Source organism: Schistocerca nitens, chromosome 3, assembly GCF_023898315.1.
Source record: "Schistocerca nitens isolate TAMUIC-IGC-003100 chromosome 3, iqSchNite1.1, whole genome shotgun sequence".
Lineage (NCBI taxonomy): Eukaryota > Metazoa > Arthropoda > Insecta > Orthoptera > Acrididae > Schistocerca > Schistocerca nitens.
Window position 1 is genome coordinate 423969034 of NC_064616.1, and position 15390 is coordinate 423984423.

The 15390-nt window shown below is 36.2% G+C and overlaps 1 protein-coding gene across 1 annotated transcript in view; it reads right to left on the reverse strand.

Annotated features, from left to right (window-relative positions):
• Window positions 1-14368, reverse strand: part of LOC126249266 (serine-rich adhesin for platelets-like) — a 197090-nt gene extending 182722 nt beyond the window's left edge. Inside the window, exon 1 of the mRNA XM_049950920.1 lies at window positions 14242-14368. Within this exon, the coding sequence (XP_049806877.1) occupies window positions 14242-14334 (93 nt within the window). The 5' untranslated portion in view covers window positions 14335-14368. The remainder of the gene's footprint in view (window positions 1-14241) is intronic.
• Between the last annotated feature and the right edge of the window lie 1022 nt (window positions 14369-15390).

A 15390-nucleotide genomic window follows, 5' to 3' on the forward strand; every position in this document is an offset into this window, starting at 1 on the left:
CTCTTAGCAAGGTGACACAGAGTAGCTCATAGATCATCAGATTTAACCCCATGCGATATTTTTTTTCTCTTTTCTCTGGAGATAGCTCATGGATAAGATGTACGCACACCGTACCTGAACTTTTGATGACCTGATGGCTGCCATCAACAAAGAAATCAATGCTATTCCGTGAAATATGACTTGCAGAGTCATGGACAACTTCCATGGTAGGCTCAGTCGTGTGGACAATGGTGGTGGGCATTTACAAGACATCATTTTAAAAACCAAGTAAATTAAAACTGCACTCTATATTCACTCAAAAATAAAATAATTATATATAGTATCTCGCTTTGTTTTTATTAGTACCTTTTTGAAAGCAGAAAGTTTAATATGCCTCACCTTGTATATGCCAGAAATGCCAAAAGTAGAAACAGAATTCGTGGGGCGAAGATTCGATACAAATGAAGGAGATTCATGTGCAATCACAAAGGGTACTAAAATCCCAACAAAGGAGGGCTTACATAAGACGTATTTCTCAAAAGTCACAGTGTATTCAGTCCAGAGGAAACTACTTAGAAAGTGACAATGCAAAAGAAAGTGTAGGCAAGACATAATAATTAGTGTATTTTGAGAACTTTTGGATACTGTCTCGTAATTACATCTGAGAAGACTGAACAGTTATTTAGGGATGCAACTGATTAGATTCTCCCTGTCTCTCTATGAAGACCATTTTGCTTCTAAAGCACATAAAATTCTTTATAATGTGTACAGGCGCTACTGTTTAAAGCTGGCCATGCCTGCCAATTCACATTCATGTCAACACACATGTTGAATAGTCAAGCATAGATGTGGGTGTACACAGATTTTAATGCATAAACCTATATGAGGGCTGTTCAATAAGTATCAGAGTTTTATTTATAAAATCAATCTTTATTCAGATAGAACTGTTTGACTCTAACCACCTTCACAGTACAGTCCCCTTTAGCTTCTACACACCTCTCACAACGCTGCTGCCCCTGCTGGAAGAATCGCTGCACAGCCTCTTTTCGTACAGTGCACAGCTACTCCTTTGAATTCAGCATAATAGCTTCCCTGTTCTGAAATATAGTGCCTTTCAAGAGTCTCTTTAATTTAGGGGAACAGCCAGATGTAATTCAGAGCTATGTCAGCAGAATAGGGAGGCCAACAAACTACAGCCATCTTGTGTTTGGCTAAACAACTCTGAATTAATTGAGAATGATGAGCGGGTGCCACCTGCCCGCTGCCCCAAAGTCTGGCTGTTTGCATCTCCCTGCTTCACTAAGGTGTCGCAGAACCTCTTGGTAGTACTCCTTATTGACATTAGTACCTTCTGGGGCGTACATGTGACAGACAATGCCACGGGAGTCAAAAAAGATGGTCAGCACGACTTTCACATTGCTGCAGACCTGCCTCACCTTTTGTGTCTCGGGGATGATAGATGCTCCCATTGCAATGACTGAAATTTTGTTTCTGGGTCATACACTTAAATCAAGGACTCACCACCAGCAATTACTGTATTAAGGAAGTTGGGATCACTGTTCCCTGTATCCAGCATGTGCTGTACAATCTTCAAATGAAGGTGTTTCTGCTGTGTTGTCAGAAACTTTGGTATACATTTTGACGAGATCCTCCAGAGGTCCGAATGTTCTGTTAAAATGGAAAGAATGAATCCCATACAAATTTTAACATCATCAGCAAGTGATTCATCCATACTGCACCACCAGGGTCCTTATGTGATCAATAACAATCCCATTTGCAGATGTTGATGGCCCATGTGAATATGTTTCAGTATTCACTGATGAGTAACGATCTTTGAAATACTTTTAACACTCATTTATCTGTGTGGTACCCATTCCTTCATTGCCACACACTACTCAAATCTTGCGGATTGTTTCAACTTGAAAATCACCAAGCTTAAAACAAAATTTAAGTCAATAATGTTGTTCCACTTTTTCTGTCATTTTGCCCACAACACAAAATCCCACAACTACCACTTACACACGTTCACTTGTCAACAGCTAGCCAGGGACTGGTTGTTTCCTTAGTCATGGGAAGAAAAATCAGGCACACGCACTACATATGTCTACAAACATAGATGGTGCATGAGGTTTGATGCCACTGCTAGTTTCAACAATAAAAAATAAGGTCAGACACTTTTTGCAAAGCCCTTGTATAATGTCATGTGCTGTCGCCTAGCAGCAGCTATGCATAATTAACCTCCCTGCCATAAAAGCCTATACTTTTGTCAGCATGTGTGTAGGAAAGCCACACAAAGATATAAATTAATGAACATGCTATCTGTATTAAAATACATGAACAGTGCACTTTCATAATACCTCTACAACTGCTCTATAGTCGGTAAATTTATTGGATTCAAAGCAAAAGCACTGATGGAAAGCTGAAAGAATGTATCTACATCCCCCCCCCCCTTTTCTAAGAAAGTACTCCTAGATTGCCTGAAAACTTAACTTTCAACTGAAGATGATAAACACACACACTATATTCATTCATTCCAACTCAAACACAAGGGCTGCACCTACAGCAAAATTTAAAATGTATTTAATTAAAATACCACATTCTAATTGAGGTATACAACAAGTGACACAAAGATGTAGTCTAACCATCTTTATATGCGTTGTCTCCAGAAAATCCAGAATAATCAAACTTGCATCTGGCGAAATGTTAACTCAATTGTTTCCTATTTGCAGCACCTTGCTGCTGAACTAGCATGTTCACTGTGCTCAACTGTTATGAATCGTTTACACGGTAACAGTACTTGTGCCATACACATTTTACAAGACTTCTTGGCATGCCTACCTCCAATAACTGTGGTCTTTGAAATACAGCCAAACCTCATGAATATTGTCCCTGAAGAATTCCGTAAGTTGCTTCTATCACATAAGCCCAATAAAAATAATCTGGGAACACCATATTATTCTTCCACATTAGGGCTGAGTACAATAAAATCTCAATGATCCCAAAAAATTTCGCAGAGTGTACAAGTGGTCATCATAATGTCAGTGAAGAAACTGCTGCAAAACAGTGTCAATCTGCCATGTAAATGTGAAGTTGGATGCAGCTGCAGCCGACTAACATTGCTTGTTAAATATCTCTCCATGTAGGAAAGCAGTTTTTAAGTCAAGAATTAAGATTATGGAGTTACAGACATTTCACAAGTCAATCTTTTCATTGAGAATAAAAGTAGTTGCTCACTTGAAAGTAGCATGTGAGAGTTGAGATAATACTTTCAGAGTGATCGACAGCTGCCAGTTAATGCAACAATCATTGACTTCCATAAGTCTTCCTGGATTTAGGCAACAGCATCATCCACAAACAGCCTAAAGGAGTTTCCAATAATATGCTTATGCATAAGGTCATTCCTTTGCAGTTATGTGGAATTTACAGTTTTTTGCCCACTGATTTTCAGCTTCATTTTCATTATAAAGAACTGACAATCCATCATTCAAATGAAAACAGCACATACCCAGAGTCAAATATGCCAGTTGACCACAATCCAGAAAAGTGAGTTACATGGTATTGTGTCTTCAATTATGATACACAGAATATTTATTTGCTGGATAAACTCTGGGACAATAACGCAGAACAGCAAAGAGAATGGCAAAACATACTGATTACTTGGCCATGGTGGCAGCACCATTTACACACAAGAATGAAGGAGGAGAGGTACTCTTGCAAGTAGAGTGCTGTCTGTCACACACTGCACATCTGTTCGTGCCACTAAATAAAATGCCCATTTATCACGGGCAATCAAATGAAAATGAAACATCTGGAAACAGTAAGTAAACAGCTTACTATTTCAAAAGTAATCACCATAACGGTTAATACATTTATCCCACTGAGAAACAAGATGGTCTATGCCTTCATGGAAAAATGTTTGCAGTTGCCTACAGGACCAACAATTTCAACCAGATGTGCACTTCTTCGCCTGAAGCAAAGTGATTGCCACAAATATCTTACTTCAGGGCTGTAAAAATACGGGGATCACAGAGATCAAGATTGCATAGAGGATGTGTAATGGCTTCCCGATGAACTACTGCAGCATACTCTGAACAACTTTGGTAACATGTGGGTAGACATTATCCTGCAACAGAATGATGTCATCCGTCAAAATTTCTTGACATTTGGACTTGATGGCGAGCTTCCAAGTTTTGCAAAGTGTCCATATACTGCTGTGCATTAATTGTGAAGCATACTCCAGAAATTCAATAAGATACGACCCCTTGCAGTCAAAGTTAAAGGTCATCATGACTTTCCCAGAGCTGGTGTGCCTGTTTCAACTGCACTTCACAAACTGTGTGTTAACAGTTACAGTGATTAATTTTGAAATAATAACCAGTTCACTCACTTTTTTCCATCTGTCTCATTTTCACTTGGCAGCCCCTAATAGAATAAGAACAGGAACGGCACATACAGTATGTCTCGACTCTGCTGCTTATGACATTTCACTGGCAGTATCTGAAGAACTACCTTCCCCAGTTATGTCACTATTTTCCACAGCCATGTCTACTGTTCCCCTACATGCTGTTTCAGTCATGGATGATCATGTCAGCTCTTTGTTTGAATCTATGTTAACTGATTTTATTATATTTTACTTTCCTCATCCATCAAAGTATCTACCCTCCAGTAATAATCACACACTTTTTTGGCATGATACACTGTGTTTCTAGTCTTTTACTATCACAATAGGAAAGGTTAATGTCACAGCAGCAAAAGCAAACTGGCTATGTGGTCTAGTGGCAGGTGTTTGTGGCTAGTAATGCTGTCTGGCACAAAGGTCTGGTAGAAGTCCACTCAGCCTTGTGATCTCAACTGGAAAGCTTCTTGAATATAAAAGCACTTAAATAATGTCTAAAGGCTTTCACCAGACTAGGTGACACACAGCATTTATTTATCAATAGCAAAAGCATTAGCCATTATTTTTCTGGTTAAATAACAAGGTGATTAGCATATTACATCTATGTATTGTATTTTTTATAGACTTCAAAATAGTTTTGTAGGATTCAAGTATACATGCTATGATGGTGGTAGGAAGGAAACCACAGTCTTGCAAAATTTTGTCACTGGAATATAATTAATGCTCAAAGTAAGGCTTTTCTTCTCTCCACATACTTTTTTTATTTTTTTCTGCTGATTTCTACATGAAAGTCTGAAGTTCACTTGTTGTAGTCACAGAGGAGAAATGAATACGAAACAAAACTCTGCAGTCACAACAATAAAGCACTGCTTATCACTGTTGTCTGACAACAACCTTTGTGAACAGTCACTTCGCAACATTTATTCAGTGTGTACAAATTCACTGTTCATTTATACAAACAACTGGCTGTTTTAATTCTGAAGGTTCATTTTTTCATAAAAATTCTAACGTAGTACATTATTTTTACAAGTATGTTCTCTCACAAATGATTTATTGACTGTGGTACATTTTAAAATCAGAGCCCACAAACTAAATTCTTTCTCAGTTTCATCAAGAGTCAGGTGGTCTAGTTCTGTGCAACAAACACTTAAGCCTTTGCAAAAGTTGTATTCCTTTTTACTGTTCATAAAATTGCAGAAATTTCTGTCTAATAACAGATTTATCTATGTCATCATCAATGAAATGTTTATATGTGCATTCACTTATTCCGATTTGGGACAGATATCTGAATTATTTGGCACTGTGTGTTGCTCCTTCCATAATTTGCATACGACTGACTTAATTAACTTTGTCAACAATTGCTTGCACCTTCTGTGACCTCTTTCTCACATTTCTCACTCTCACTTGCGGTAAAATTGATGACTTTAACAGGAAACTGTCACAGGTTCTGATGAAGGTATTTTTTCATGGCTAAGATTAGTGCCAACATTGAGAGGTAACAATGCATGCTACCTTGAACTGGAACATGGATGTGCCTGGTTATGTGACAAGTGAGTTCCTGCTAAGGACAGGTAACAGGTTTGCTTTGTTGTAAAATAATTATGGGGGACAAGCATTACTACAACAACAACAAGCAAAAGTATTTTTCTTTATAGGAAACTGCCAGAAGACAGGGAGTGATCTAGACAACATGAATAATTTCAACAGGATCTTTTGCCTTTTCTTGGATGTGGTCCATTTGTGTACCATTTAGAGACTAGAACTGATGCGATCTTATTTTGATATTTCTAAGATGTGATGCTCACAATGCTGGCTAACACGGTTTACTCACAGATTCAATTATCACAGGTATTTAAAATGTTGATGTGTGTCAGGAAAACTCTAACATGCAAAAACTCTGGTGCATTGTGTAAACTAGCAAAGAGACTAATGAACGCTGCTGTCTACAAACAATAACAAAATAAGGATGTTAAGCAACTGAAGATAGGGCTCTGACTCCCTAAATGTATGCTCTAGCACAACAATAAAAAAAAATAAAAAATAAAAAAGAATTTTCTTGAAGGTTGGATGGAATTGGAAACCCATGTCACTTCATCAGATTATTTATTTTCATAAGGTAAGTAAACCACATGTTTCCAATTCCTAGCTTTCACATACATTTGTTTCCAATACTCTGAAGACCATACCCCACTCCACAGTTAAAATCCAATGTATGCAAAACTCCCTTAACTGCTATTTCATACCTTATGCGTATCTGCTTATAGTATTTTCTACACTCTGTACCATCTTTGATTATAGAGCTTAACATGTGATGAATGCAGTCTCATCACTTACCAAATTTCCAATAAAACAAGTAACTTAATAACTAAGGCAAAAGGGAACATGATGAACGAATAAGAGGAGGGTGAGGAATTATGTTTTAGGAGGGAGAAGAAAACAGCAGAGACAACTGGTCCACAGTAACAAAAGTAATGATAAAGTGCTGTGAAAACTGGAATGCAAGCAGCATCAGGTAGAGGTAAATACTTTCAAACTTTTTGTAATGTAATGACATTTACTGGAACATGGCAAACCATATTACAGTACATAACACATCTGAAGACATGCACCTCAGTATGGTACACTGAGAGGGAAAAAATGAGACTTCCATATTTGCAGCAAGTTCAGAAACTACCAGCATACTCAAATGCAAAATCGGCACAAAAACAAGTAAAGGTAACAGCCAGTGAGAAGAGAATGGGTATGGACACACACAATAAAAAGATTAAGTGATAACGCTAGAAGTACTTTTTATAATAAGCACTGCTTTAGTAAGTCTATAATGTTATTTGTGTATATTAAATAACATTAACTCGAGCTAAATCAAATCACTTGATACATTAAAGACATCATTTTACGCCTATCTTTAAGAATGGAAATTCCACACTGTACTCATTTAGCTTTAAAGAATTCTTGAGAAAGTAACATGACCTACAAATTTTTATCTAACACATACACTTATGAGGACTCTGCCTGTCACAGTTTGGACTTCAAAATGGCTTTCCACCCAATTAGTCTCATCAAACGTACCACAGTTTTTTAAAATAATAGAATATTTATCAGTTGGGACTTCTTTCCCTTCTTCATGGTTTGTGTGTTAACAACATTCCACTAGAGAAATCACATTTTTATGAGATTAATGATGGCATCTCATTCAGGAAAAAGGGTTCAACATAAATGTCAATTTCTGCAAGTAATTTACGGGCGTGGGGGATGACATTATGGAGACACGTTACAAAGAGTGTTTAGAGGGTGCCATCACAAATCCACTAGTATTTGTTACATTCAACAGTTTCTTAGTTTATTTGAAATAGTGTGTAGAACCAGTTCTTTGATGATAAAAGTGATAATAAAAGTATTGTGGTTATTATGCCAAACAACCAATACAACAGGCACCTATGTGGTATTGACCTCCTGTGCTCCTTGCTGGATATACTCTTGTTTGAGGTACTAAAATAACAACAATAATGGTGGTGGTGGCACTGAAAAAATACTTATCAACCTGTTCCAGACACAGCAACACAATTAACTGCTGTGGGATTTAGCTGCCAATACAAAGCCGAACTGTTTCCCATTTCAATCTCCACTGCTTGTATTTGTGTTAAGTTTGAAATCTTTGCAAGCTTTTCATGTCCCATCAACAACAAGAACATATGGATATTCAGCTCTGATAAGTAAAATTGTGCAATGAGCCATCAACTATCTCTCGACTGAAACAACCCAGTTGTCCTTTAAGGAAAGACTACATAATTGCACATGTTTAATGCACTCTAATGTTTACAGCAGCAACCATAAAATTAATTTCCTTTGGTCTCTCAAACTGGGGCTGGAGGGGAAGGGTAAGAGAGATTTATACACTGCACAGTCAACTACACAGTACAAAGAAAACTTTACTCACTATAGTATTTCCATTAATTATAACTGAGACACTAATAGAATCAGAAATATTAGCTGTTTAGATGCAAACAAATTCCAACATTTAAAATACTGCTCATAATTGAACTGTTTTTGGTGCTAAACATTTACATACCAAAAACAAGTACTACAGCCATAAGCAGTCTGTTCATCATCTTTGGAAAAAATTAATTACAGCCTTTGGACCATAAATCCCACAATTTATTACAATATATAACTTCTGAATTAACATTACTAAACAATTTCTTTCTACACATAACTCTTTTTCTGAAAAACAAACTACTACTTTTTTTGCTAGTGTATATGATGCCAGGCCAATAAACCACGTAGTTATCTTTTTCTAGCTGTCCAAGGTGAAAAATGTTTATTTATAGTGTCAAGATCAAAGAAAATGTAGCAACAAAATGAAGTACTTATCTTTAACAGCCAAGATATATACTATATATATGTAACTTTGCTTTGACACTTTGTCCAATGACAATCCAAATTACGAATATTTAAAATATTCATAGCTTACACATTTTCAGCAATTTTTTTCTAACACCTCCACATTTTGTTTAGATGCGTGTTTGTGTTCCCAACACCATTTGTATAATACTGTAATGACATGTAGTATCATACAGTATCATTAAACATATATAATAAAATAAAGCATCATAGCTCTGAAGATATTTCCTCACTGGTCCACGATTTGCACGGCCCCTTGTTAACCCTGCGAGTACCGGTGATTTCTGCCTGAAACCACCATTTTATTATTATTGTTTTTTAAATACCAGTGCCTTTCACATGAAACCACTTACACTATAGCAAGACAAAGACACCCAATGATACACTGAACTACTTCTACAAATGTAGTGCATTGTAACAGCCACTTAAGCAACATTCAAAGCAACAATCAGCATGGAGACTGTGACGTGGGTCTTTTTATAGTGGTCATATTGAGGAAATCCCTGACAGTGAAATTAAGTATATCTAACAGTACTGTAACATAATTTTTATGAGTTTGTACTGCTGCTGTTATGAGTGATTTTGAAATGAAATCACTTTTAGCAGTATGTACTTTTGATACAAATGTATTAAATTTTAGGCCCATTTTTGCTTATTACCTAGGACTACAATTTGTTATGGGCATTACAAGTTCATGGAAGTGTCAAGGTGCGGAATTGTGTCTAAGAAATATGCGAAACTGCTTTCACATACATCTCATGAAGCGATAGGTGGTTGAAAACTGTATGCCCCAGTGGTTCTAACAGGAAACCACAACTTTATCACAACTGACAGTTTACTTTTTGCCAATTTCTTCATGTATTCATTACTTACTGTGATAATGAAGGTTAATTTCATGAAAAATTTTGAAATTATATTCCACAGTTAAACAAACCCATTAAAATAATTGACTGTTTACTATCTGCTAATTATTCTTGTATTCATTGTTCACTATGACGATAAATGCTAATTTTCTGAAAACTTTTAAAGTTAATTTTCTGAAACTACTGTTGGGACTCAAAGGATTAACAGACATACCTGTCTCAAAAACCTCGAGTATTTTGAGACGAACAGCTACATATTTATCTACAAAACAAATTATATATGATTAGTTACTGACTTCAGAAAGTGAGTTACAAAGCAGCAGAACAGTGCAGACATCTTTCTAGATGGATTCATAATAGCAGAAAAAGCTCACTAAAATGAGTATGAATAAAACAAGAAAGGAAACTGCAATGTTAAGTAATGCATAAACAACTGCAATGATCTCACTGTGATCAGGCTAACATAAACCACTACACTTTTATTAATAAAAACTTCTAAGGTGCAATGAAATGGGCTCTTTTGAAAAACATAACGTACGTATTTTCAAGTAATATTCTTCAAATAATAAACATTGTGATAAGAACAATGGCTTCGTATCTTATAAATTATGAGAATGGTTCATTTCTCAGATTTTATGCTTGTGAATGGGAAATGTTTAAAACTGTTATCACATAACAGAGCCAAATGAGAACCATCACCCAAATCCATTTTAATATACAGTCAGTCGCTTGATGTATCATAATAACGCAATAGTAATACAATGCAAAGAGGCTGTTATAATCTATGATGTATGGGCCTTTGGTTTCTGATCTAAGGTAGCCAAGGATATCATCATAAACCAAATTCTGAACCAGTAAATACATTTACTTGCAAGCAAATAAACTGTTTTTGTGAACCATGGCTGATACACCACAAACATGAACATTAATCCCTCACCCGTCCAAGAATGTACAAGTACAGATACGTACGTATGAACACACGCACACAAGGAATGGAATATCATCTACATCATAGCTACCACTCTACGAAGTCAGTGAGCAAAATTAAGTATTATTTCATCCAGTAGCAAGGCATGACGAGTAAAGTTCATAGATGCAAATTTATGCAAGTGATTATGTTGTGGAGCAAAAACTTATGGACATAGTCTGTCATGTTTCTGATCCTTCAATGACTACACGGCCATTCCCTGACAAAGGGAACATAAAAAATAAGAACAAAATATTTTCTTATTACAAATCTGACAACTAGTTCTAATAGTTGAAACAATTTATTTTATTTCTTTTTAATTTGAAGCTCAATTTCAAATGTTAAGAAGTGCTGGAACTCAGTAAATAGTTTTATAGCTTGACTAATATTTCAGTTTCTAGGTACCCTCGAAAAACTAATTTCGTAAAGCAATGAAACGAAATATTATAAAGGCATATATAAATAAAACAACTCTGCAAAACTATACAAATGACTTAAGCCAGTCCATTTCAACAGCTTTTAAATTCTTAGTAAGATTCCCGGGCTGATTTTTTTTTTTTTTTTTTAAATTGTTATCTTCTGTCATTCCATTACTGAAAAAACCTAAAAAAAATTCAATACCAATGAAATTTTATGGAAAGCTGGTTGCTTAAACTGGATTAAAAGAGTTAAAGACTTTTTGGGCAGGTGATTTACATTGAGGATAGTTATGGAATTTCATTCCTTGGAAAGAATGCAGCAAATGAAAAGATATTTACAAATTCCTTAATGGAAGATAAATATTGGGTGGGAACAGCCCAATCTGCAGAGAAATTGGCTGCATCTACTGTAGATCAAAAGGGGTAAGTACCATTTTCCCCACCCAATCAGCAATGTGTCACTCCATTACAATAAAGTGTCATTCCCTTACTGGGGATTTGTTTTTTTAAATTTCATTAGTAAAATACTTGTTTAATGCATTAATCTTCTATACCATTTTGTTGAGCATTTATTCAACAAAAGGTCAGTGAATTTTTATACGAAATGGGTGAGCTGAATTATTATTGTATTATAAATGAGAACAATATGCATGACTGAATTATGTCATTTTGTTGCCCAGTCTCAGTATATGAATGAAACGTAAAACGCTAAATCATAACAATGTGGAACAAGTCATTTTAAAAATGGTTCAAATGGCTCTGAGCACTATGGGACTTAACATCTAAGGTCATCAGTCCCCCAGAACTTAGAACTACTTAAACCTAACTAACCTAAGGACATCACACACATCCATGCCCGAGGCAGGATTCGAACCTGCGACCGTAGCGGTCACGCGGTTCCAGACTGTAGCACCTAGAATCGCTCGGCCACACCGGCCGGCCAAGTCATTTTACATTAACATTGTAATGCTTAAAGTGCAAAATAATTCACTGGCTTTTGTTCAGTCACACATGGAGCTAACCTAAACACAAATGATTCTGTGCGACAGCACTCGAAAATTCAAACAGAATAATGGAAAATACAGATGTGTTACTTTGGAATTGTCTCTCCGGTAGGGAAATACTTTAATGCAAGTGCTGTCTACCTGTCTTCTCAATTGTTTTCAATACTGTAACTAACAAACAAGCTTGTGAAATCTCTGGAACACCAAAGACTGAAAATCAAGTGTGCTGACAGTATACCTATTTCTTTCAAAATGGTATTGAGAAGAAAGTATGAACCTAATTCACACTTCATGTGGCTTAACAACATCAGTAGAGACTAAGAGGAAAGATAAAAGGGTTGAGGTGATTGGAAATGGTAACATAAGTTCTAAAAACAACTACAAAGCTGAGCACATAGGTCAATGATACTGGTGACCAAACCCACCCAATTTACGGAATTTCATACAGGCACTGACAGCATCTAAAACCTCCCAAACAAAACTTATTATCACCCATCTGTAATGTATGAAAGAACAAATTACAATAGCAATAAATAGTCTCTCATTTACACTCTGAAAAATAAAAGAATTTCTATACTATCTGAAAACCAACTACTGCACCACTGGACCTAATGGTGACATCAATCAGAACTAACAAATGAAAATACTAGAATGTGTACATAGACCAATGACAGACAACATTACAAAAACAAAACGTTTTTAATGATTATGCAACTAACATGAAAAGTGTACAATCAACAGTGTAGTGTTTGTAGATTCAATATCCCACTTGAAACCACTTACTTGCTCCCAGTAGAAAAAAAAAATTATTGGTGAAACATTTAATCTACTATGACAACAAAAATCTATGGGAACTGCACACAAATGACATTATAAACCAGAATTTACATTTGGCACAGACTGATGAGGATAAAGCATTATCATCTTCATTGAAACTGTAACTCCAAACACCAGAAAATGGACAGACCTGTATCGCACACAGGAATCAGAATGGTATCTGTCCTAAATTAGACATAACTACAACAAAACTGATGACACAAACCAAAGGAATACCTTCTACTTTTTCAACCCAAATTTTTCTCCAGATAGCATATGATATATTTGCGTCATGTCTAATAAAGGTATTTGAAAATCTGATTCGATTTTCTGGAAATAATCGGCAATACAATATCATATTGCAATTGTTATATATTAATTACACCAATAATACATAAATCCATATGCAGTGAAAATATCTTACCTATTGTCCTATAGACAAATAAATAAATAAATAAAAACTTACATTTACTAACCGGCACATTAACTTATTTCCTATCAAACAAAAATTAGAACTTTCGTTGAAATATAGGTACACAGGAATCTAGACTCGCTATCTAATAATAACGCTAATGATAAAACGGAGACTAAACAATCAATTCCATTATTTGCATACTACTGGACACAAAGACGGAGGAAAACGAATAAGTCGAAACACTGACACTTGGAACAAAACTATAAAAATATTGAACACTGTTTAAATCACGCTCCCGCACCTCACACGCCACAACTAACAAGAACAACAATGACTGTGCTAGCGACCCGTAACTGAAGTTTCGCAGATCATCAACTCTGCTTTCTAAAATTCACACACACACACACACACACACACACACACACACACACACCGGCACCACCACCACTTTTAAAAGCTTGTGATTAAATCACAGTTGAACACAAGAGTTGGGCAGACAGTTCGTTTACCACCTGGATGATTACACACAGGTTGCATATTTACATGTTGCATCTACGGAGATATTCAACGCTAGAAGCACTTCAAGGTCACGCTATTCTCATCACAATCCGTTCATAATGCCGGTGAATTCGCGTTACTGATGACAAGACCGAAAATATTTGCACAAAACACAAACAATTCTGAAACCCAAGTTACGCCTACCGCAGAGTACTGTACCATATCACTCCTTCACAATGCCACTGACATTACACTTACAATCGTTAGCCCAACGTATAGGCGATATTTCCGTGTACAACAATTGAGTTTACATGTCATGTAGCATTGCACTTGCTTATAAACATCCCACAAAACTATCCGTCAAATAATTAACATGGCGGACGCGAAAGTATTACAATTTACGGATAGGATTGTATCAGACGTAGCACAAAATCTGTTAACTCCTTGTATCAATGACCGAACTGTAGTACTTAAGAGATTTACCTTATACACTGCAAGAACTGGTTTTCCTTTGCAGGACGAAAAAGCCGTTTCTAAACATCCTGCATTCCACATACCCTTGCCAAACGACGCCATATTTCCAATTTACTTCGTCTCATAGTAGCGCCATGTCTCCAGTCCTCACAGCCTTCTGGCCTTACCACTAGTAAACAAGTATAACTATCTTTGTTGTAGCAAATTTAGAGAAACATTTTTCATCGAAACGTATTGTTAACGTAGTTGACCCCAACTGCTCTCGCAGAAATGGCTAAATCCGATCGTCTGCAAGGGAAATTAGGTGTAAAATTCTTTATAGTCTAATCAAAGAAAATAATATAAATCTTTATATCACTGGCATTTAAAATAACAACATAATAGCGAGTGTTTAAATGACTGTAGGAACCAATAATACTATTTTTATTTATTTATTAGTGCATTTTGAGACTGAGCTAAATGTATGGGCTCAACCAGCTATGACCTGCAATTGGTGTGTGTGTGTGTGTGTGTGTTAAGTTTACAAATGTCAGTTTTTGATACGTCCAATAGAGATTTATATATTGCAGGTAATGTGCAGTTGACAGGTTGATTTCAAGATGTTTGTTTCAGTATTTGTTCGCGAAGGAATCCGGATATTTGCATGGTTTTACCAAAGTATATTTTCGCATGGAGCATATTTAAAACATTGCAAAATAATATGGTTAAGAGCTTCGTCGTCTTTTGGATATTCGCTGCATTTTGGAGAGTATCACTCAGATCCTAAGCAGTTGCGACAGTATATGCGCGTGTCCCAAACTTAATCGAATAACTTATGTCATTTCTCCTCGGAAGCTGCTTCTGCCTGTGCCACAGTTTTATTAGAATAGTGCACTGGACTTTAGTGAACGAAAACCCATTTTCTGCCGGGGTTTTTGCCACTGCTGTTCTCATTGCTCGCATGCCTCTTTCCTTGAAACATGGAGAAAGTCGGAATATGGAAGCTATATAAATGGTATTTTCCCTTCCGTGAAACTGTCTTTTTGCAAAACCATCTTCTACTTCACTGTGCCAAATACCTGAGTGCTCCATTAACAACATTAGATGAACGGTTTTATTTTTTCCTTCACTTCCATTACTAAGCTATTAGATTTCCAACTACCGATGCTTTTATGGTTC